General features: G+C 43.1%; 1 protein-coding gene across 6 annotated transcripts in view; it reads right to left on the reverse strand.

The window, feature by feature from the left end:
- The window catches only part of Fam13c (family with sequence similarity 13 member C), a 105,324-nt gene that overhangs the window by 45,857 nt on the left and 35,748 nt on the right, over window positions 1-23,719 (reverse strand). For 5 of the 6 annotated variants that reach the window (XM_045137214.1, XM_045137216.1, XM_045137212.1 and 2 more), the window contains one exon: window positions 18,135-18,253. The exons of the other annotated variant lie outside the window; for it this stretch is intronic. In XM_045137214.1, coding sequence (XP_044993149.1) covers window positions 18,135-18,253 — 119 coding nt within the window. The remainder of the gene's footprint in view (window positions 1-18,134; window positions 18,254-23,719) is intronic. 6 annotated transcript variants of the gene reach the window in all.

Consider the following 23,719-nt stretch of genomic DNA (forward strand, 5'->3'; position numbering starts at 1 on the left):
AACAGGATGTGTTAATTTGTGAAAAAAGCTATATTTTAGCTCAGGATTTTATATTTATATCAACATTTTAACTGAAATTAAATTAGTAAGGGAAAGCATTCCCAGACTCAGGAAAAGCTTCCACGCAACCAACAGTTCATGGAAGGCATACGAGACTTCTCTAACTACTAATCTTCCTACTTCAGTTTCTCACCCTGAGTCATTTTGGCATCTGTGCCCTCTCCTCCATCTCCACCACTGTCATCACAGGTCAAGCCACTTGAAATAGTCAGGTTTCTTCCTTCTGCCCCCCCCACCCCCGCTCCCCAGCCCACTCCCCACACTAGATCTTATCACTGCACACACTGCACTTGAAGACCACAATTCTGAAAGTACCCATGGCATCCTGAGGTATTTTGCTTCTGCCCACCTCCACTAAACCCTGCCTGCTCTCTGCGCTCTGGCTACTTTGGCATTCTTTTTATTTTTTTTTAATTTTTTGCTTATTTTTATTTATTTATTTGAGAGTGACAGAGACAGAAAGAGGCAGAGAGAGAGAGAGAGAGAGAGAGAGAGAGAGAGAATGGGCGCGCCAGGGCTTCCAGCCACTGCAAACGAACTCCAGACGCATGTGCCCCCTTGTGCATCTGGCTAACGTGGGTCCTGGAGAATTGAGCCTCAAACCCGGGTCCTTAGGCTTCACAGGCAAGCGCTTAACCACTAAGCCATCTCTCCAGCCCCAACTCTGGCATTCTTTCAGTCCCTCTGGTGTACCTGAACTCTTCTTTCAGACAGGCTATTCCTGTGTCATCATGATCTTCCCAGGCCACTTTCTTTCTTAATTACTTCATTTATTCTTTAGATACCAGATAGCTGCCAAACAGATCTCCCTTTTTATATGACTTTGCTTCTAAGTCTACTGTATAAAGTAGAAAACTATTTATTCATTCCTAATTTTGTACTTGTGCAAGTTAGTATTCAATATTCATTTTCTTGTGGTGGGGCATGAATAATATGAGTTTTGCTTAATATTAATCTCTTGAGTTATTCCTGACATAGGACATAGAGGGGAAACCCTTGTTTGTTAATAAAGTCTTCATCCCAGAGTCACAGAACATAGAGGAATGACTCTAGTTAGTTAATAAGGTCACAGGCACACCAGAAGTGTACATGAGGATGATATGCTATGGTGGCTTCAGTGAAATGTCCCTCATTGGGACATTGTGTTTGGATAAGTGGTCCTCAGCTGGTGTCAGTATGGGAGAGTTGTGGGTCCTTTGGGTGGTGGCACCTTGCTAGATGAGGTGTTTCACTAGGCGTGGACCTTGAGGTTTACTAGTCCACCGGACACTCAGGGCTACCTCTCTCTACTGCCTCTCTGTGCTGATGGAACAAGATGTGATGTCCAGCTGTCTGCTCTACCATGCTCTTTCCCTGCTGTGACAAAGTAGGATTAACTACAAGCTGAAAGGAACCTTTTCCTCCTTTGTATGATTGACCGTAAGCTGAAAGGAACCCTTTCCTTCCATAAGCTTCTTTTGCTTGGATGTTTTGTCCCAGCAAAGAGAAGGTAACTGTAGCAACTACCCAGACATCTTTCTCTACCTGCAGCATGCCAGCAGAGCCTGCAAGATGAAATGCCTCCTATTTTCCTAAGCAAATTTCCCGAAAGTGGCTGGCTGACCCACAGTTCAGACAACCTGGGCAGAAAGAGCTCAGGGTGAGCATCTGACACTGTTCAGAATGCTCCAAACAGAATCAGGGCCTGTGGGCACAACAGGACTGACTGCAGAGCACATCTCAAGATGTACAGTGTACCGCTGTGCTCAGCTGAGCCTCTGTGTTAGAAAGCAGTTCTTGGGACACACACATGTACACCCGGATGGCTGCAGGCTGCCTCTTTGACTGCTGTTTCCTGAAACTCTTTGGAAAACAAAAGGTATATCCCAAGAGGACAACACTGCACAAAACATTCTTCAGATGTGCACAATAGCTCTGCATGCAGAAGAGATGCCAATAAAATCCTGAACTATTATTAGCAACATCAGAAGGCTCAATACCAGTAAATAGAAAGCTCCTTTCTCAGTGACATCTAAGCCACACTTAGGACATTCTATTATTGGTTCTGAATAAGTACTTTTGTGCAAGAATGAAGGTCAAATATCAGACAACCACCCCCAAAGATGCAGAGTCTGTGATTACCCCAAAGACACATGACAGAAAGCAAAACTTGAAGTCAGTGGATGTTCATGAACTGATTCGCCACCCATGCAATCCACTTGTCTATGCCAATGAGCTCCTCTGGAAGGTTCAAGGATCACATGGCTAGAAGCACAATGAGATGCTGATCCCTAATGACATACTCATCCTGTAACCAGGACCCAAGCCCTACCTCACCCTTGACCCCCCACCTTACATTTTTATGGAGGTTAGAATCACCACTATTATTAAAACCGACATGGTCTGATTCAGACCTACTGAATCATAATTTCCAGAATTGCTGAATAGTAAGGTACAGCTGCCAAGCAATTCCTAATTGGCGGGTGGGAACAGAGACCATGGATAGCCAAGACCACACAACCGCCCCAAGGATGGAAGAGCAGTGAGTCAAGCCCACCTGCTTACCATCAGAAGCAGCAGACTCAAGGAGGTGCTTATAAATATGGATAGAAATACCCTGTGACCCAAAAAGTCTCCAGTGGGCAATTTAGGACACAAGGGTCCACAGGATGTGCTTATGGAGCCTGGGAGAATAGAAGCTCAACAGTAGATTATTAATCGTAACAATGAAGGCATTGCCTGGTTTGCTGTGCAAGGGAAGAGGCACTTTTCTGCATTCCTCTATCACTCCATCCACTGGTTAAATCATCCTTTGACACCTGCTCTCTGTGCCAGGCAAGGCACAGCCCAGGAAAGAGGCTGTGGCTACAGCTGTAGCCTAAACATCATCTTCTCACTTGCGTGGTCCTACCCCAAGCACCTACCAAGTCTCTTCAGTTTTGTCCCTCAAGCTTTTGTCCAGCATAGCTTTTTTTCTTAGCCTGGAAGTGTGTAGTCAGATCCCAGGACAGCAGATGGCAGTGTGTGGATGACCCGACCTTCCAGAGGATGCTTGAGGAGTTTCCTACGTTGCTCCTCAGAGGGGCCCCAGAAAGTAACCTATGGCACCATACATCTGGTTTGGGCTATCTGCCTTGCCTTTCCTATTCCCTCCTCCTGTCTCAACCTCCCTGCATCCAAGTCTGCATTCCTGCAGCTCTAAAGCTTTGCATTCAGGAAGAACCTTAGATGAAGCTGTGAGGACGGTGAACATAGCAGAGCAGACACAGTCCCTCATCGGCACTCCTAGTCAGGGCAAGAAAGCTACTGCACAAATGGAGCTTCATCTCAGGGGCAGAGGAGCCCAAGTGACAGCAGCAAGGCCAAAAGACAGATAAATTTTCTAAATACTTATAAAGGCTCACTCAGTACAGTGACTTTATAACTACACTCATAGTTTAAGCACATCGTCTTTTTGTTATACAGGAAATCAAACCATGGCCTTACTCTCAAGGCAAATGTTCTACTACTGAGTATCATCCCAAGCCCTAACTTTTTTTTTTAGTTTTACTTGTGTGTGTGTGTGTGTGTGTGTGTGTGTGTGTGTGTGTGTGTTATATGTGCATGTATGTACCCTTGTGGGGCCCACATGCTCACCTGTGGTAGCTGGAATGCTGTTCCACTTCATCAATCTCACGTCTGGTCTTATACTCTAAATTTTAATATATGAATCTGAATAGTTCTATGAATAAAAGAACTTTCAGGAGCTGGAGAGATGGCTTAGTGGTTAAAGTGTATGCCTGAAAAGCCTAAGGACCCAGGTTTGATTCCCCAGAAGTCATGTAAGCCACATACAATGGCGCATGTGTCTGGGGTTTGTTTGCTGTAGCTGGAGGCCCTGGTGTGCTCATTCTCCCTATCTTTCTCTTTCTCTCTCTCTCTCTGCAAATAAATAAATATTTTTAAAAGAACTTTCAAAGTAAAAAGCTTAGGTTATTTGAGTATTATTAAGCAAGTCTTAATGCTACCTGTTTTCTATTAAAGGTTTTCTCTGGCCCTATCCATGTCCTTCATTGTTCCCATCACCTTCCATATGGGTGGTGCACTGATTTCTAAGATGTTTGCCTCAGCACAACAGGCACATCACAGACAAGAAAGGATTTGAAGAAGCCTACCCAAGCATGCACTCGCCCCATCTAAACCTCCAATGGCTTCCCTACGCATGTAAGCAAAACCCAAAACCTATACCCTGGCTTCCAGGCCCCATGCCATCCTGACATCATCCTATGTGGTCTCCATGCAGGTCACCCCAGGCTCCGGTGACCTTGCTGACATGGACCTAATACCAGGTGAATAAAAAGTGTGAGGGCTAGGCAAGGGCAAGTGAGGGAGCAGAAAGGCAAGCCTGTCTCCCCATGCCCTCATCCTACTCACACTTGAAAACACACACCAGACGCTTTCCTATAGTTATAACAAAACTAATGCTCTATTCGCTCTTCTGGCAGTTCCATGGTCTTCCCTTACCATGTCATCCAACACCATACTCATTCCATCTATCCAGCGGATTTTATCTCCAAACCACTGTGCCAGGTGAATGACAAACATGTAGTAGGAGTAGACCCATTAGCTTCTCCCTAGAAGCTGAAGTTTGACCAGCACAGGAAAGTGATTTACACTGGATAATCTAATGGTGACTTGACTCTCCTAATGGTGACACTTCAGAGGGTCAAATGAATATAACTGAGATTCAAGAAATCTTGAAACAGGCCTTTCCATTTCCTCTTTCCATTTCCCAGGCCTATTCACCTTACTTAGTTCCATCTTGTAAACTAATGCCACCACTGATCATTAGAGTCTTTTTTTCTTCCTATTGTTTTCAGAGAACACCAACCCCCTTTTCCTCTCACAAATGCTATGGTTACCAAGAAATAATCACTTGGCATTCAAGAGCCTGGGATTCATTTACCATAGGCAAGCAAGATCAGCAGAGATGGCAAGAAATGCACAGTGAAGAACCTTGTCATTTGATCCCCACTTTTTTGAACTGCCACTATTAAGTCCAAGGATTACTCTGGCTGTTTGCCAGCCCTGGACAATCTCATTTGCAATTATCTAAACTGCATGTTCAAGTTGAACAGAAGAATGTAAATCACTGGAGTCTCAACCAACAATTTAGGAAAATCAACTGCTTTGCAAGGTTTGACATCTATCCAAGGAGAAGTTAAGAGCTAGCTTACAGATGTGCAAAGAGCAGAGTGAGGAAGATGTCTGAGTCCTGTGAGGGAGGGACACAAGGCTGGCCCGGGACCACAGCTGGCATAAAGGATTGTGATGACACATAGCCAAAACAGGCATGGGACCATGGTGGGCAAACTAGAATTTCAAGGATTGCTACCTGAGGAAAATAACATCACTCATGGGGAAGAGCTCACTGATGTCATGAGAATCATGCATTCCACATAACTAGAGTAAAATAAGCATACATCCTACTGGACGAGATAAACCCAAAAAGCACTTGAGATCAACCAGGTAGGTAACTCAACTGAGAATTTTCTAAATGTGGAGATTTATGTGGACTGCTAAGGAAAAATCCAGGAAAAGCTAGGAGGGAAGTGGGCTCTGAGATAGGGCTGGAGTTTAGATGACGGAGGGGAGAAGAGGACTACAAGGGGCCAGAGGGCCATGTGGGCAGATCACTGGTCAGTCTTGTGGATATGGAAGAAAATCCGAATAGGGGCAGAAATTGGTCTGAGGACCACCAACATCAGTTTATTAAGAACCTGCTAGAGGTCAGACTTTGAACAGAGCTGCTTATGTAGCTCATTTAATCCCTGTTAAGAGTAGCCCTGGTACAGGTATTACACTCTCTTCATGCATCTGAGAAGTTAACATTCATCCCAGAAAGAAGCAGGACTGGAATGAACACTCAGGTCTATCTACAGCCTTCCTTTCACTGAGCATAGCCGTTGGCTATACTTACTTCTTCGTCCTTCCCAGGGGCTCTGTTGTGTGGTTGGGCTTATTCAATAGGCTGGGGGTGACAGACTAGTTCTCAGGTGTCAGGGCTAGCTTCAAGGCATTGTCTAAGGAATTGCTTCCACTTCCCAATATTTCTCCTCTGGACTCCACCCACTAGACAGAACGATGGAATTTTCTTTGTTCTTGGAACCAGCCTGGTGTGCTGGGGTACTTGATCAGAACTCTTGGTTACCCAGACCTCTCCAGAGGCTCAGAGGAGTTCAAGGATATAAAAAAAAAATTTTTTTTAATCTTTACCCACAAAAACAAACATTCCAGGAAATGAGCTGGTAAGATACAAATTCTGATTTAAAATGTCACCTGACCTTAAAAAAAAAAAAATCTAATGAAATGAGGTATAGGGGTTCAGGAAAGTCCTTGAATACAAACTCTAGGTTCATGTCTCTACTTTTAGCCAAAGAATTGAATAAAATAAGACTGAGAAGGATAATTATTAAATTGTTATATTTCTTAGGGACATACAGAACATGGAAAAGAAAAATGAATATGCTCACATGGCCTGAAAACCCATGTGGTGGGCCCGAGAAAAACATAGAGAGGATGGAAAAAGAAGTACAAAGAGCTCCTGCCATGTGAAGGCATGAGGTAGTAAAAAGCCACATGGAAACTAGGGGGTGGTCAGGGGTTTCTCCCCTCTTCTTGGCCCAGACAAGGGAAAACTCACCAGAAGCTGAAGGATCAGGAAAGGTCAGGCAGCCCAGAGACCTTTCCCACCTCATAAACATATTTATAACCTTATGGTGGTAGGAGCTACCTTCCATTCAGGTGAGATTGGTCTGGGCTAGTGGCTGTCTCAGGAAGAGGCTGGTCATGACACCAAGTTTTGGGTACTGAACTTGATAAACCACATTTTAGGATAAAATTTAAATCCTAGGAAAGCTCTCCCTACCAGAAGGATCCCAGGTTGTTTGTGGAAAAACAAATCTGCTTTAGGCAAGAGATAAGGAGTCAGATCATCCTTTGATCTCTAGCAAAGTGGAGACTGCAAGGAGAGGCCCAGAGATATTCATGCTTCCTACTTTCAGGGGCCCAGTCACCCGAACTGCCTAACAAAAACTACCTAACTCCCTCTCACGAAGGGCTGGAGAGATAGTTAAGTGGTTAAGGCACTTGCCTGCAAAGCCTTAGGACTAGAGTTAGATTCCCCAGTACTCTCATAAAGCCAAACGGACAAGGTGGCACATGTGTCTGGAGTTTGTTTGCAGTGGCTAGAGGCCCTGGAACACCCATTCTCTTTCTTTCTCTCCCTCTTTCTAGCTCTATCTCCCCCTTTCTATCTCACTCTCTCTTAAATAAGTAAAATATTTTAAAATATATTTTTAAAAATCTAATATATGCTTTCTGACCCCCAACTAAACCAAATATAAAAGCCACAAGTACCATGAAAAGTTCCTTTCTAATTTCTGCCAGTTAATAAGGTCTCCTGATTCTCTCCAAATATTCATGTCTGCCACAGAAACCAAACAGTATGTAATTTTTTTTTTTGTATTTATAAGCATCTTTTTCCCAATTCCAAACCTAATAGTTTACTTAATGGGGGAAAACTTGGAAAGCAAAAGCACAAAATATATTTTTAAATTAACCAAAATCACTACATCCCCAAACCACCTTCAATAAATATACTGATTTTTGTGGTTTTTGAGTCTCTGTATATAATTATATCAAGTAAAAAAGGATTGCACCATGAGATTGTCATGTGATCACTTTTTTTAAACTTCTGAATCGATGCTGAATGGGTGCCTTTGTGAATAAAGATTTATGTAAAACATCTGAAGTATGCACTAAGCAAGTTGACATTTCTTCACAGGGTTTGAATACAGCCCTTAGGGGATATGAAGAAAACTCAGGGCTCTTTGAGATTGACTCTTATCAAGGTTGCAAACGCCCACTAGTGAAAGGAGTCACAGTCAGGGTGACTGCGCCCCTGACAGTACGAAGCAGGAACATCTTTGAGGTTTGCCCTTACAGTATGCATTTTGCTGGAAATCAGAGAAGAATCTGGCTTCTCCTCATCTCTTGCTTAAGAGAGTTCCCTAGACCTGTTTTCCCATACCAGAGCCCCTCCCAGGAGGTCTCCTTTCCTAGAATTCATATCTAGTCCTGGCATTGTGACCGGTCAAGCTTAGGCCCCAGAACTTGGCATCATGGCTCCCCTCTTCCAGAGCCAGTCCCTAGTCCAGTCCAATCAGCCATCTCTCTGATTCACCTGAGGCAGCAGGTGAAGCCCACCACAATAGGTTACAGACAGATGCGTGCCAGGGACAAGCCTGTCCAGACTGCCTCACAGTCACTCCAGCACCTCCAGGTTTGGTGAGTTTCTCCTTGTCTTGGGCTAAGACCAGGGAGGAACCCCTGACCCCTTCTCCTACAAGGCTCTCTCCCACTCCCACCTCCACATGGCAGGGGCTCTTTGTACTTTCCTTCCTTCTTCTCTAACTCCCTTTTCACGTGTCTTCCAGGCCTACCATATGGATTCTCAGACCACGTGGGTGTATTCATTTTCCTTCCCTTGATTCTGTACTCCCTTCAATAAATATACTAATTTAATCATTATCCATCTTACTTTGGCTTGACTAATTCTTTGGTAAAATACAAACACGAACTCAGGGTTTAGGGTTCAAATGCCCCATAACACTACCACTCTGCCAAAGCTGGAAGAGTCCATGCTGTGTTGAACAGTGACAAAAAGAAAAAGAAAAAGAAAAAGAAAAAGAAAAAGAAAAAGAAAAAGAAAAAGAAAAAGAAAAAGAAAAAGAAAAAGAAAAAGAAAGAAAGAAAAAAAATAAATCTCACCATCCCACATGACTTTCAGCTGTCCCCTGGGACTGGACTGCTCAACTGGAGATACTTTGCCCTCTGAACAATCTGAACTTGAAGACCATGGGACGAGTGAATCAGATAGAAATATCTTGTGAATTACATGGTAAGGAGGGAGAAGATAGGACTGAATGATCTCAAATGCTCCATTCAGATCTGCTAACTATGATTTGAACACATACAGAAACCCAGCCACATGATTCTCTACCCAGTTCTCTCAAAGTTAACTGTTCATTATATACCTATTTTCCTCTACAATCTAACAAATTCATATCTTAAAAGTCACATTTCCACTAACCAGTTAACACAGCTTGGACCCTTGAACACAATGAAGGAAGCTACAACAGAGGTTCAGAAAAGATATATTTAAGGATGTTTGCACAGTAATAACTACAAATGCAAATCTTAGAAGCAACCAAAATATTCCAGGCTGACCTGGAATTCACTATGTAGACTCAGGGTGAACTCAAGGCGATCCTCCTACCTCTGCCTCCCAAGTGCTGGGATTAAAGGTGTGCGCCACCACACCCAGCAAATGCAAATCTTAAAAGAACAACCTTGTTCACAAAAGCTGTATCAGAACTACAAGAGTTACCACAGCCTCGCTGAAAAGGCAGAGTAAGCTAGTAGCCTTGAACTGTGAACCTTTATCCAGCTGGTCAAAATTCTGATTGAAGTTTAAGCTTATACATGTTTCTGTCACCTATAATCTTTACTAAAACTCCTTTCTTTGCTGTATTTCAAGTTAAACCAAGAAACTTTCCAAGACGTTCAGACGTTAAACACAGCATTGTTAGTTTTGTCCTATAGGAATAGTTCTAACACAGGGCCATAAAGACTCCCAAACTTGAAAACACACTCACAGACATTATATGTCTGTTTCAGGAAATTAAAGTTGCCATAAATGAATTTACTTTAGCCATAAATGAACTCACTAGCTACTGCAGTGGTCAACTTACTTACACTAATACATACAGAAATCCTATGGTCAAAATGGATTCTAGCTAATCTTTTGACTCTTGGGACAGTTTCAAATCTGAATCAAATACCAAGGTACCAGAAAGCCACTTTAACACACATTTCCTTTTTATGTCAACATCAAAACCATAATACTAATATAAGAATATATGCTACAGTAGTAGTAGTGGTTTCATCAGGACGGCAAGATTACAACTTTTAATACTTTAAGAATTCTCTGCACTTTCCAGTATTTTACATATTCTCTCTCTTTTGTTTTGTTTTTTCGAGGTAGGGTTTTGCTCCAGCCCAGGCTGATCTGGAACTCACTATATAGTCTTAGAGTGGCCCTGAACTCACAGCAATCCTCCTACCTCTGCCTCCCAAGTGCTGGGATTAAAGGCATATGCCACCATGCCCAGCCAGTATTTCACTCTCTTATTGCTAGTATTATTATTGTTGCCATTACCATTGTGATAGTTCAGAGAATGTCTCTTTTGTCCTTATATTTAATCATTATCAGATTAAAGTGATAACAAGTTATCAAACAGGGTTTCCTTCCCAAAATAATTAAGTGTGTGCTTGCTCTTTTTCAATCAGAAGTATAATTTGGGGTGGGACTCTGTTCTTTGTCGGCAGGGAAGGGGGATTCTCTTTTTCTCATCTAAGCAAAGTTGTGTTCTCATGCTAATGTCTGTCAACATCTAATTGTTTTAAACATCTGGAGCACTGAACATTTTCAATATGAGAGCCAGAAGGGATCTTAGAATCACCAGACCCAAACCTCATATGAGAACAGGGGAGCTTAGTGTGGTAGCACATATCTGTAACCTCAGTACTGGGCAGTTGGAGGTAGAATAATCTGGAGTTTAGGGTCGCACTGAGGTGTGTTGAGTCTCTCTCTCTCAGACACACACACACACACACACATGAACAAATGATTTGAATGAGGGAAGTGAGCAATGTTATCTAATACATATAATACTTTGAATTTCTTAATTCAAATATTCTTTTTAATTCCAGCTTGTTGTTTCCATGCCCAGGAGGGGATAGTGGGTAAGGGCAGTGAATGTGAGACCTTACAATATGTAGTATGTGTTGGGAGAGCCCACTCACTTTACAACCAGGGAGTCTCAAATAGCATGATAAGCCATTTTATATTTCCATTTCATCCCTGGCCCTCTCATAACAAAACCAGTCCAAACCCTAGGAGCTCACTAATGAGAAATAACCACACAGGAGTCCTGTTCTGAGACAGTTCAAGAAGGGGGACCTTGTCCTTTGTATTATTTTAAAAAAATAAATAAAAATTCTTACCCTTTCTCTTTTATGCAAAACTCATTAAGACTCTGCTACTTCTATTAACATTTAAATTAAAAAGAATTAGCCACTAAGACAAACACACATATACAAGTTGTCTCAAAATGAAAGATAAAAGGATTTATCCCCCAAGGAAAAGTTGCTGCCAATAAAACTTCCTCTTTCCACAAAGCAACAAAGCTACCAGATTTTTCTTTCATCTGGAATATCACAAAAATAGTGAAAACCTTCAAAGGACATACTTCTTGCTAAGGGTCTCCAGACCCCTTTAACAGGGGACTTCCAGATAAAGAAGACAATGAATTGTAACCTGCAGTGTAACCAGCAGCTAATTAGTGGTGTGAAGTTGCTCCTGTTTATACAGACAAGGTCTTTAATGACAGTGGAGTATTAATTTTGTCACAAATTTAGTAAAATATTATAAATACAAGTGAGTCAATCACTCTCAAAAGTGAATTTGCTTAGCTAAGTAAGACATTTCCACCTTCTTTAGTATTCTCTGACTTTCATAAAATTTCCCCTTGTAGCTGAGGGTTGGCAAGACTGGCACTGGCTTTGGCAAACACGATCAGCCATGCTAATGCATATGCATGAAGTACCTGCTCCGAGCAGATTGATGGTCCATGTCCTGTCTGTCTCTGGGGGAGGGAGAACTTGAGCAACACCCAGCTTCACTGGGAGCCAAAGTAGATGATAAGCATTGAATTAAACCATGACTAAGGCCCCTACAAGTTCGAATTAATTGCAAATCTCTGATTTTACACATTTTGCAAAGCACCAGGCATTGATGAACATGCTAGAGTCATATAATGCCTTCGTGGCACTCCTGTGCACTGGAAGTCCATGTTAGCATGTATACACGTCATCTGGGGAAAGTGCCATTAAGACATTATCAGCCAGCACCACATGAGGAGTTAGCTTCAGGCAGCCTGCGCTCCCAGGATAAGCAGTTGCCAGGAAGAGAAGGACTGAGCCAGGCATGATAAATCAAATGGCAGGCAAAGCACATAAATAAATGGGGAGAGCCAAGTGTGAAAAAATGAAGGTCTTGTTGCCTTTGGAAAGGAAAGCCATGGGTAATCCCATTTATTTTTTGAATGTTTCCAAATGAATCCAAAGCCCTGGAAAATGTCTGGATTTTAATACTGACTAAAAAAATATTTTAAAGCACCGAATAAGCTAAATAAATATGTTTCTGCACTAGATATGGGTACAGCATACCACATCTGAGACTATAACCCACTGCAGTGCTGAGGAATACAGGACTCAGGTATAACAAGTCGGGGAAATGTCCTGAGGAGACAAGAGGAGGCAAATGATCCCAAATGGCCCAGTGTAAGAGAACTCAGGACATCACTAGTAAGCTTAAAGGAAAAGGTCAAGACAAGGGGGCTCAAGCCTTTTCATCATGAGCTCCAAGCAATAAATGCTTTAGGGATCATTTCTGAAAGGAAGTATAAATGACTCCTCCAAAGATGCCCTAGTTCCCATTCCCTGCCCACCCACCAAGTTATCTTCCACACATACAGCCAGAGGATTATAGTGCCTCTGTATCCAAGATAAGGGTCTTGAAACAGACATTTTGTCTTGTCCTGGATAATCCTGTGAGCCTAATCTAGTCACATGGATCTCGAAAGCCAGAAGCTCTTTCCTGGACATGATGAGTAGGAACTAAGTTTACGGAAGGTTGGTCAGACAGAGGCGATTCTCCTGGCTCTGAAGACTAAGGAGGGAGGCACCGGCCACAGAATATCTTTGGGTCCTGCAACCTTCGGGTCCTGGAGAAGGTAAGGCGAGGGATGGCTCCCTCTAAGGTCTTCAGTCAGGACACAGTCCTGCTGCCATGTTGACTGTAGCCTGTGAGACCTGGGCTTCAGAGCTATAAGATAACAATCTGTGTTCTTCTAAGCCATAAGTTAGTGCTCATTTATTATAGTGATATTAGAAAACCAAGATAGTTTATATGCATTCACATTAGAGTAGCAATCCAAGACCCCCCCAAAGTTCATCCATGCTTCATCTGTATAAGGACTCCTAATGACAGAAAGAGATTATGCCACACTACAGGTATAAAAATAATCTGACATGTGGAAAGATCAGTACATGAGCTCAGTTGGCTCCAAAATCCCACTTACAAGGATAGACTCATTCCCTAAAGACTGCCTTTCTTAGTTTTCCAAATACTTGATAGGTCCCTGCTACAGAAAGATTTTTCTTCCCTCATTTCTTGTGTTCATTACACAAAGAGCTTTCTCCAAGAAAGTGGCATTTTAAATCTTCTGGGATTTTACCCCAACTTTTTTACTCATTTCATTTCGGACTAGGGTCTGCTGTGTCCTGTTACAGTATCATGCCTCTATCAAGATTCTACTGGTGCTGCAAGTATAATACCTAAGTTCAACTTTACTACTGAGCAATAATAACAAAAGCAGCATAGTACTGGCACAAAAACAGACATGTAGGCCAGTGGAATAGAATACAGGACCCAGAAATAGACCCATACATCTTGGCTTCATAATTTTTGACAAAAGTTATCAAAAACAACCATTGGAGAAAAGACAATCTCTTCTACAAAGGTGATAGGAAAACTGTATATTCACATGTATAAGAATGAAACAAGAGGGCTGGAGAGATGGCCTAGCGGTTAAGCGCTTGCCTGTGAAGCCTAAGGACCCCGGTTCGAGGCTCGGTTCCCCAGGTCCCACGTTAGCCAGATGCACAAGGGGGTGCATGCGTCTGGAGTTCGTTTGCAGAGGCTGGAGGCCCTGGCGCGCCCATTCTCTCTCTCTCTCTCTATCTGTCTTTCTCTCTGTGTCTGTCGCTCTCAAATAAATAAATAAATAAAAATTTAAAAAAAAAAAAGAATGAAACAAGAACCCTCTCTCTTACCCTGTGAAACTATATCAAAGACCTGAATGAAACTCAAACTGCTAGAGGAAAACAGAAAAACATTTCAGGTGACAGCCACAGGCAAGGACTTTTTGGAAAGGACTGTTAATAGATCAGGAAATAATTGACAGAATTAGAAACTGAATTAGGGGGTTCCACGACACTGAAAAGCATCTGCTCAGCAAACCTCTAATCTCAGCACTCAGGAGGCAGATGTAGGAGGATTGCTGAGTTTGAGGCCATCCTGAGACTACAGAGTGAATTCCATGTCAGCCTGAGCTAGAGTAAGACCCTGCCTCGAAAAAAAAAAAAAAAAAAATAGGAAATACAGATGACCAAGAGAAAAATGAACTAAATGTTCAACATCCTTTGCCATAAGGCAAAAGCAAATGAAAGCTACATTGAAATTATATCTCACTCTCACTCCAGTCAGATTGGCTATCATCAAGAAAGCAAACAAAAGTTCTGGGAAAGGGTTGGAGAGATGGCTTAATGGTTAAGCACTTGCCTGTGAAGCCTAAGGACCCTGGTTCGAGGCTCAATTCCCCAGGATCCATATTAGTCAGATGCACAAGGCACACGCGTCTGGAGTTCCTTTGCAGTGGCTGGAGGCCTTGGCGTGCCCATTCTCTCACTTTCTCTCTCTGTCTGTTGCTCTCAAATAAATAAATAAATAATAAACAAAAAAATTTTTTTAAATGCTGGCAAGGATGTGGAGAAAGAGAAACCCAAATTCACTGTTTGTGGAGATGTAAACTGGTGCCATCATTAGGGAAACAAGAATGGACTTTCCTCAAGATACTGAGAGTAGAACTGCCTTATGATCCAGCTGTACCACTCCTGGGTATATGCATAACTTATCTAGACTGGGGCTGGAGAGATGGCTTAGCGGTTAAGCGCTTGCCTGTGAAGCCTAAGGACCCCGGTTCGAGGCTCAGTTACCCAGGTCCCACGTTAGCCAGATGCACAAGGGGGCGCACACGTCTGGAGTTTGTTTGCAGAGGCTGGAAGCCCTGGCACGCCCATTCTCTCTCTCCCTCTATCTGTCTTTCTCTCTGTGTCTGTCGCTCTCAAATAAATAAATAAAAAAAAATTATCTAGACTGGCATACCACAGAGATATGTGCATATTCATATTTATTATAGAATTGTTACAGAACCAGCCTAGGTACTCATCCACAAATGAATGGACAAAGAAAGTGTGGCATATATACTCAATGACATTTTGGTTAGCCACAAAGGAGAACAAAAGTATGGAATTTGGGGGAAATATGGAAGGAATAGGAGATCCTCATGTTGAGCAAAATGAGCCAGATTCAGAAATACAATATTGTATATTTTCTCTTATATACAGAAAACATACACTATAAAATAGAAGGAGAACTATGAGGGAAAAGGAAATGGTTTAAAGGAAGGAGGGAGGAAGGAACACGAGAGGGTAATGAGGAGAAGAAAGATAAATATCACATGTTTTCTCTCTTGTGGAATCTAGATTTTTAAAAGATAAAATATATTAAAAATAAATGTATTTTAAAGGTAAAAGAATGTTTTCTATTTCTGTATGTCTTCCCCAGCCATGTGGTGGTTAAAACAGAACAGGACTGTCACCAGGAATGTAAGCTACCTGACTCAAAGTTATTTTTACCCACAGATCTCATTTCACCAGTTCATCAAATTTCACAATCTCTGTAAGATTTTAAGGTTTTTTTTTAAAGTTCCATTAAAATGTCCCAGGGCAACATACAGCACAAGGGTGTAACAACCCTGAAGTTGAAGATTATAGCCTAATCCAAACTAACCCTCACAGAACCAGTGGTACCTGAAGCAACATAACTCCTGACCTGTGACTTAGCAGCAGAACTTAACACTGACACTACTGCATGGAACATTCTAGAATGCTGATAGTTCAGAAAACCAGATCCTATGAAAGTGGAGTATGGAGGGTCAAAGGGGCAAAGGATGACAGGTATTCTGTGTGAGTTTGCTGCAGGACAGGAGATAGAGAAGACCCACTTGTACAAGGAGAAGCTAGTGGAATGCAGCCTTGACTAAAGAAAGAAGGCTCACTGTGACTCAGCGCTGATGTCTCTTCCCAACATGAAGAAAAGGTCTACTAACTTTCTAAAGTCTCACACTGACATATGTATGTGTGTGTCCTTTAAAAGCTGTAAGCTCTGAGAGTACAAATGCAGTTTAACTTCTCCCCAAAACCACAGGAATCACTCACTGCTCTATAGGACCCCTCATAGAACTATTCTAACTCCATACTAGTACCTCTTAAGTAGTCACATGCAAATATCTCCACCAGAGAAAGTAAAATATCCAGTTAAAGCAGTTCTTGTCAGGCAAGATATAAAATGGTTTTAAGTTTACTGAACTTGAGAAGTTTAGCCAATAATACCAGTGTTCCATTGGCCTCAGCTGAATGCCCATCCCCAAAGACCGTCACACATTCCATGCACAGACATGAGTGATTTCACTCTGGGGTCTGTTTGTTTTGTTTTGCTTTATACTATTTTGAAATATGCATGGGAACTGGTTGACCTTGTTCTTGCTGAGAGAGGCATCCTTGAGGCTGGTGTGGGGAGAGAAGTTCAGTACCCAAGTGGACCCCAGCCAGCTGAAAACAGGTCTATGACAATAAGGCCTTGAACAGAGGGACAAAGCCCTTGTCTGTGAGGAGATGACATTGAGGGCAGCAGGTATCTCCTTAGGTCCAACAAGAATAAACACATAGGAGCAGACAACTTGCAAGGAGATCATATTTGCTGTCTCATTGCTATGACCAAACCCTGATGAGAAGCAGCTTGTATGAGGAAGGGTTTACTTGTCCTTCCATGTCCACATGGTGAGAAGGAGGGCATGGTGGCGGAAGAGGGAGGCTGCCTGGGCACATCGCATCTGCAGTCAGGACGAACAGAAAGGACAGGAGGTGGGCCAGGCTATAACACCTCAAAGTCGACCCCCAGTGACACACTTTCTCTAGCAAGGCGTCACCTCCTAAAGGTTCAACAATCTTCCAAAACAGCACGACAAGCTGGGGACCCAGTGCTAAAGCACACGATTCTATGGGGGCATTTCCATTCAAACCATGGCAGAGAGTTCAAAGGGTACCCATGAATCCATTTTGATAGTGGACTACCTGACCTTTGGGGTCCCCTCCCACTCGCAGGGGCTTAGTATACTGGACATGTTAGAGCATGGCTGCACAGCACTGACAATCTTTTTTCTGAAGCTGTTGACTGACTTAGAAAACAAATTCCAAAGTGCAGGTCCAGAGGCCCAGCATTCCCAGCTCTGTGGGTGAGAGCTATGGTGACACCAAGCTCAAGATCCCACAGACAGCTGACACAACCAGCAGCTGGATTACTGCTTCTGTTTACTTCCAGAAGAGACTTTCTGCAGACAGCTGACATTCCAAGCTCCCATTGGAATGCTATGGCAACTTCAGCAGGCAGCTTTCCACCTACATCCTCGGACTAGACCGGGGGCTGTCTTCCGGTGTCTCATGGACTAGATGACAGCCCTGTGGCTCTTTCAGGACTAAGGTCACTGAACAATGCTTGGGTCAGTACAGGAGTTGCACCTGTTGAGCCATACTCACATAATACAGTGCAGGTTCAAATTCTAACTCAGCCTTTCTTTCCTTGTGCCTTGATGCTTCAGGAGCCTCCCTAAGTGAGACTAGGAGTGGCCAGCTTCCTGAGCAAGTGCAGACCCAAGGAGATCACAGTAGAGGAGCCACCAGCGTGGCATGAACATGGTCATCGGGGATTCATGATGGTCACCAGAGAACCCTAGTTCCCTCACCATGGACAGAGCAGAAGACAATATGAATGAAGTCTGTTTCCATCCAAAAGCTGACCTATCTCCACCCCTCCCTGAGCCTCTGGGCTGATTATCTTCAATTGGGACAAACAGAAAGGCCTCCTGCAAACCCTCAAATGTAGTGATTCTTCTTCTTAGGCCCCTTCCAACAGCTGTTCTGGCAATGCCAACAAAGAAAGCCTTGCCTTGTGCAGGGTGGCAAGCTTACAGGTTGGCATGTCAAGAGCAGGAGAGGAGCAGTGCCACGACTGACACCAAAGGGCTCACCTCGGTTGAGGTCTTCCTGTTTCTTGGCACTTGAAGATGTTGTTTTGTGGACTCTCATGAACTGGCGTGCCTGCTCTGCCCTGGCACTCTGACTGGCTGGGCACCACATGCTCTGTGTCCTACAAGAAGAAAAGGGAAATGAGCTGTTAGCAGCAATCAAGCCATAGGACCCGGGGGCTGTGGTGGTCTCAGGGTGGGGTGCAGTAATGCACACAAAAGCAAGCATCTTCCTGCCCGTCAGTTGCTGCCCTAAGGTTGTAGATAAAGAGAAAATGTCCAGATATATGAGATAGTTATACTGTAAACATGCTTTAGACATTGAAAGTGATGTACAGGACACATGGTGGTTCATGCCTGTGATTCTTTCTGTCTGTCACATGGAAGGCTGAGGCAGAACTGTCTCAGTTTTGAAATCAAAGTGTGAGCCCCTTTATCTCTCTCTCTCTCTCTGTCACACACACACAAAAGAACATGTTATAGATGACAATTTAATGAAGATATGTCTATAAATATAATTTGTAGAATAATATTATAGCATATGCTTATTTTACAAAGAAACATGTACTAATGTTCACACAGAGATTGGAATGAGCTAAAATCTTAGCAGTGATTAGTGATTATCTATGAGATAATGTCATTTTTGCTACTTTTGGGGTCTGTGCATATTTCCTACATTTTATACAACAAAAAGATATGAATGAGGAAGAGGAGGAGCTACAACAACAATAATAATAAGCTTAAATTCATCTGCAAAGTCAGGAACAATCCACTTCATGAGATCCAAATCCCAAGTGTGCTGGCTGTACCTCCATGGCCATCTATTGCCATGGACTAACCTGCAGCCAAATAAACTCCTACAGAGCACCCATGATGCAATGCATCCATTAATTTAGAAACCCCAGGAGTGCTAAACTCTAGAGGGTGGCACAAACACATCTACAGTTCAACCAACCTGCATGTAATACAGGGGCATACACAAACACGAAAGATCTATGTCCAGAAATTCAATTGCTAGAATCTTGGAGCCATGACAAACCTGTGACAAATTATCTTTAGAATAAAACATGCCCTCTTTACTTAATGGAGAAACAACTACAAAGAATATCCACAAGCCATTTGGTGAATCCAGACAGCAACTGTTCACTCTCAAACTACATAAAACATGCCTTGACTGTGTCTGTCTGTGCAATATATTGGGGTAGGTAGAGAGCCTATCTGCTAAGGGTATGGGTTGAAGTCACTGGGATCAGGCATTCTAGAAGTCTTTTTCCCCAAACATTAGGATAATCTGAAGGAGTGATTGGCCACACCGCCATCACAAGCTTCTAAAGTGAAAACTGGGGCTAGAGAAGATGGCTTAGTGGTTAAGGCATTTGCCTGCAAAGTCAAAGTACCCTGATTTGATTCCCCAGGACCCTCATAAGCCAGATACACAAGGTAGAGCATGCATCTGGAGTTCATTTGCAGTGGCTGGAGGCCCTGGTGTGCCCATTCTCTCTCTCTCTCTACTTCTCTCTCTCAAATAAATAAATAAAATATATTTAAAGTGAAAACTGAATGAATGGCATCCTAAGAGACAGCATGGGGAAGGAGAAGAGCTGAAGGAAAGGAGTGGGTCAAGATCCTTTCTTGACTCTCCCAAGCCTCTAGCTTCGGCAGGAAGACACTCCAGGTGAAAAGTTACATTAGATGTTAGTATGCACCAGCTTCTAGACTTAGTTGCTTGGTGAAAAGTACTATAGCTACACAAACACTGGTGAGACTAGAGAAGTTCCCTGACACAAAGGTTTTCAAGTGCTACATGCTAAGCATGTAACCTTGGTCAGGTTGCATGAATTATCTGGGGCTCAGTTTCTTTGTAAGCTGGGAATAATAACTCCTGTCTCATAATGCTATTAAGCAAGACATCTCTTTTAGTATCCTTGCCCTCTCTCTCTCTTTTTTTTGGGGGGGGGGATTGAGGCAGGCTTTTCGCTCTAACCCAGGCAAACCTGAAGTTCACTCTGTAGTCTCAGGTGGTCTAGAACTCATGCAGATCCTCCTCCCTCAGCCTCCCAAGTGCTGGGATTAAAGGTGTGTGACATCATGCACAGATAGTGTCTTTCTTATAACTAGATGCAGAAGGCAGATAAAACCTCTTGGAAATGATAACATACCTTTTACAAAAACTCTCCCAATATTCAACATTATGAAACTAGTGTTAAGGAAATCCTTGGAGGCTAAACCCCAGTGAGATAAGCAAAAGAAAATTTGCTTTTGCAATGGAATCTTTGTTCTAGATTTCTATTTTAATGTCAATATTATGTTTAATAACTTTTTTGCTTTGTTGATATCATTGTTTGGAGACTGGGTCTGTCTATGTAGCTGCGACTGGCATCAAACACACAATTCTTAGGCCTCAGCCTCCCAAGTGCTGAGATCACAGGCTTGTGCCACCATGCCTAGCTCAGTTAAACCATTCTGAAGCCTCACTATGTGGTTTTAAAATGGTCCTTCTAATTTCTAAGTAATTTAAACTATTTTTTTATTCAAACTTTATTCTTTAGAGAAAGAGCCACAGGTTTGTTCATGGGCAGACTATTATCTTGTTATTCTATCCCTCAACTAGTGACAAAGGACTAGAGAGACCACACAGTGCTAGATTCCCTTGGATCAATTATGTATCTTGGAGATAAATAAGGGGGACTCTGGATCAGAGATATCAAAGCCTGTCATGACAGCTCTTCTCTGCAATGAGTAAAGAAGGAGTATTTGGGGACAGTGGTACTATCTACATGCTTCTTTGGGCCACTAGGAATTTTAAACCTTGAGATGTTAGGGTGTAGGAGAAGAAAAAGGCATTAGTATAATTTTTCCTGAGCAGCTTGACATCAAACAATAGCACAAGAGTTAGTTCTTTTTCATACCAAAAGGGTAAATTTATGCCTTTCTTATTTCCAGATACCATCTAAGATCAAAAACTCAAATTTTGCTTCTCTTAGAAAATACTGAATATGTTTTCCTTCCAAATCTCATAACACACCTGAAATAACTTTTTTTCATAGGAAAAAAGATGAACATGTTTGGTTGAATTCCTTCTACATCATTATCTTTGCCAGGAATGACCCCGAATGACCCAGTAGCCCCATCAGATTTCAGTTGTCTGCAGGTGATTTTCATACAGAGCAGAGACATGACTTCGTGGCTGTGTCCCAGGTGTGTCCTGACCCACAGAAACCATGAGAGGTAAGAAATGATTCATGTTATTATAAATTTGGAGATTTAGTTGCTACATTGCAATAGAAAAGTAAAACATGCCTATCTTTCCTGTGACCTGAGGTGATGGGTGAAATTTTCCTGGGAGACATAAACAAACATCTATTTCCCCCAGGTAAGGCACCAATAACAGAACAAAGGAAGGACTACACCAATGTCTGACTTATTGAACCAATGAGTTCATTGAGCTTAGTCTCAGAGGCACTGGTGACCCAAAACAGCTGCATCACCAAAATGTCTCAGTCCAGGATGTATGATGACTTCCCATGGCTGTGCAGCCGAAGCTCCCACCCTGTCTTCATGGTACATGCTCCAGGCCTTCTGAGAGCATGAGACCAAGCGCAGCTGGGGCAGAATTACACACCTGGCCTGGAGAGGCAGAGGGAGGGGTTCAGATCTCAGGCAAGATTCTGATACCCCCACCCCTCTGTCTATACAGGAATGTCAACAGAATTACACACAGCTGGCCTGGAGAGACAGAGGGAGGGGCTCAGATCTCAGGTGAGGTTCTGATACCCCCACCCCTCTGTCTATAAAGGAATGGCAACAGAATTACACACAGCTTGCCTGGAGAGGCAGGAGGGAGGGGCTCAGAGCTCAGGTGAGCTTCTGATACCCCCACCCCTCTTTCTATGGAGGAATGTCAACAGAATTACACACAGCTTGCCTGGAGAGGCAGAGGGAAGGGCTCAGATCTCAGGTGAGCTTCTGATACCCCACCCCTCTGTCTATTGAGGAATGTCAATAGAATTACACACAGCTTGCCTGGAGAGACAGAGGGAGGGGCTCAGAGCTCAGGTGAGGTTCTGATACCCCCACCCCTCTGTCTATGGAAGAATGTCAACAGAATTACACACAGCTGGCCTGGAGAGGCAGAGGGAGGGGATCAGAGCTCAGGTGAGGTTCTGATACCCCCACCCCTCTTTCTATGGAGGAATGTCAACAGAATTACACACAGCTTGCCTGGAGAGGCAGGAGGGAGGGGCTCAGAGCTCAGGTGAGGTTCTGATACCCCCACCCCTCTGTCTATAAAGGAATGGCAACAGAATTACACACAGCTGGCCTGGAGAGGCAGAGGGAAGGGCTCAGATCTCAGGTGAGCTTCTGATACCCCACCTCTCTGTCTATCGAGGAATGTCAACAGAATTACACACAGCTTGCCTGGAGAGACAGAGGGAAGGGTTCAGATCTCAGGTGAGCTTCTGATACCCCCACCCATCTGTCTATGGAAGAATGTCAACAGAATTACACACAGCTGGCCTGGAGAGGCAGAGGGAAGGGCTGAGATCTCAGGTGAGCTTCTGATACTCCACCCCTCTGTCTATAAAGGAATGTCAACAGAATTACACACAGCTGGCCTAGAGAGGCGGGAGGGAGGGGCTCAGAGCTCAGGTGAGGTTCTGATACCCCTGCCCCTCTGTCTATCAAGGAATGTCAACAGAATTACACACAGCTGGCCTGGAGAGGCAGGAGGGAGGGGCTCAGAGCTCAGGTGAGGTTCTGATCCCCCTACCAGTTTTTCTATAGAGGAATGTCAACAGGCCCAATCTTGATTGTCTCTTGTGGGTCATCATGGCTGTTACGATGAGGATGGTGATGGTTTTATCAGTGATAAAAAGCCACTGTCTGCTTGTGACAGTACTGTGCCTGTCAATATTAAGGTCCATTTAGATGAGATAGGAAGAAGTCCAAAAACCTGTGTTAATGAGGCACTAGGGAGCATGCTCTTTGCAAAGCAAGCATTTTTAACCACTGAGCCATTTCCCCAGCCCAAAACATGCTCTTTAGAGCCTGGCTGGTAAATAACATGAGAAGTCTTGTTGGATGAACACATGCAGACACAATAATTCCAACAGTCTAATCTGGAGAAGCCAAGAATCTCACAGGCAATAGGAGATGAAAACCCAGACCTCATACTTGTTCTTCTTTAAAAAAGTAATTTCATACTTCATTTTATTGAGTTAAAAACAGCTTTCAAAGGTGTGCTACTATACCTCATTTAGTCACAAAAGTATAAAGGAAAATAGAAAACAAGGATAGCAGTACTCATCACATTTTTCTCTCTCCATAAGGGAACTTTAGCCAGACATATGAGAGACAGGTTAAACTCACATGTCTGCTGAAGTTGGAGTACATCACCTGACCAGGGTCAAGCTTAACCAGGGCTGCCAAAACATAAAAGTTCTCAGGAGAGCTATTATTTATTATATGTGGATTGAGAGTTAACATTTTCTCTCTATTCCCACAAATTTCCCTGAAGCTGACAACCTCTGGACAAACACTCAAAAACTCACTGGTCACCTTTGCCCATGTCAGCTTCCTCGCACCTC

The sequence above is a fragment of the Jaculus jaculus genome, chromosome 18, assembly GCF_020740685.1.
Source record: "Jaculus jaculus isolate mJacJac1 chromosome 18, mJacJac1.mat.Y.cur, whole genome shotgun sequence".
NCBI lineage: Eukaryota > Metazoa > Chordata > Mammalia > Rodentia > Dipodidae > Jaculus > Jaculus jaculus.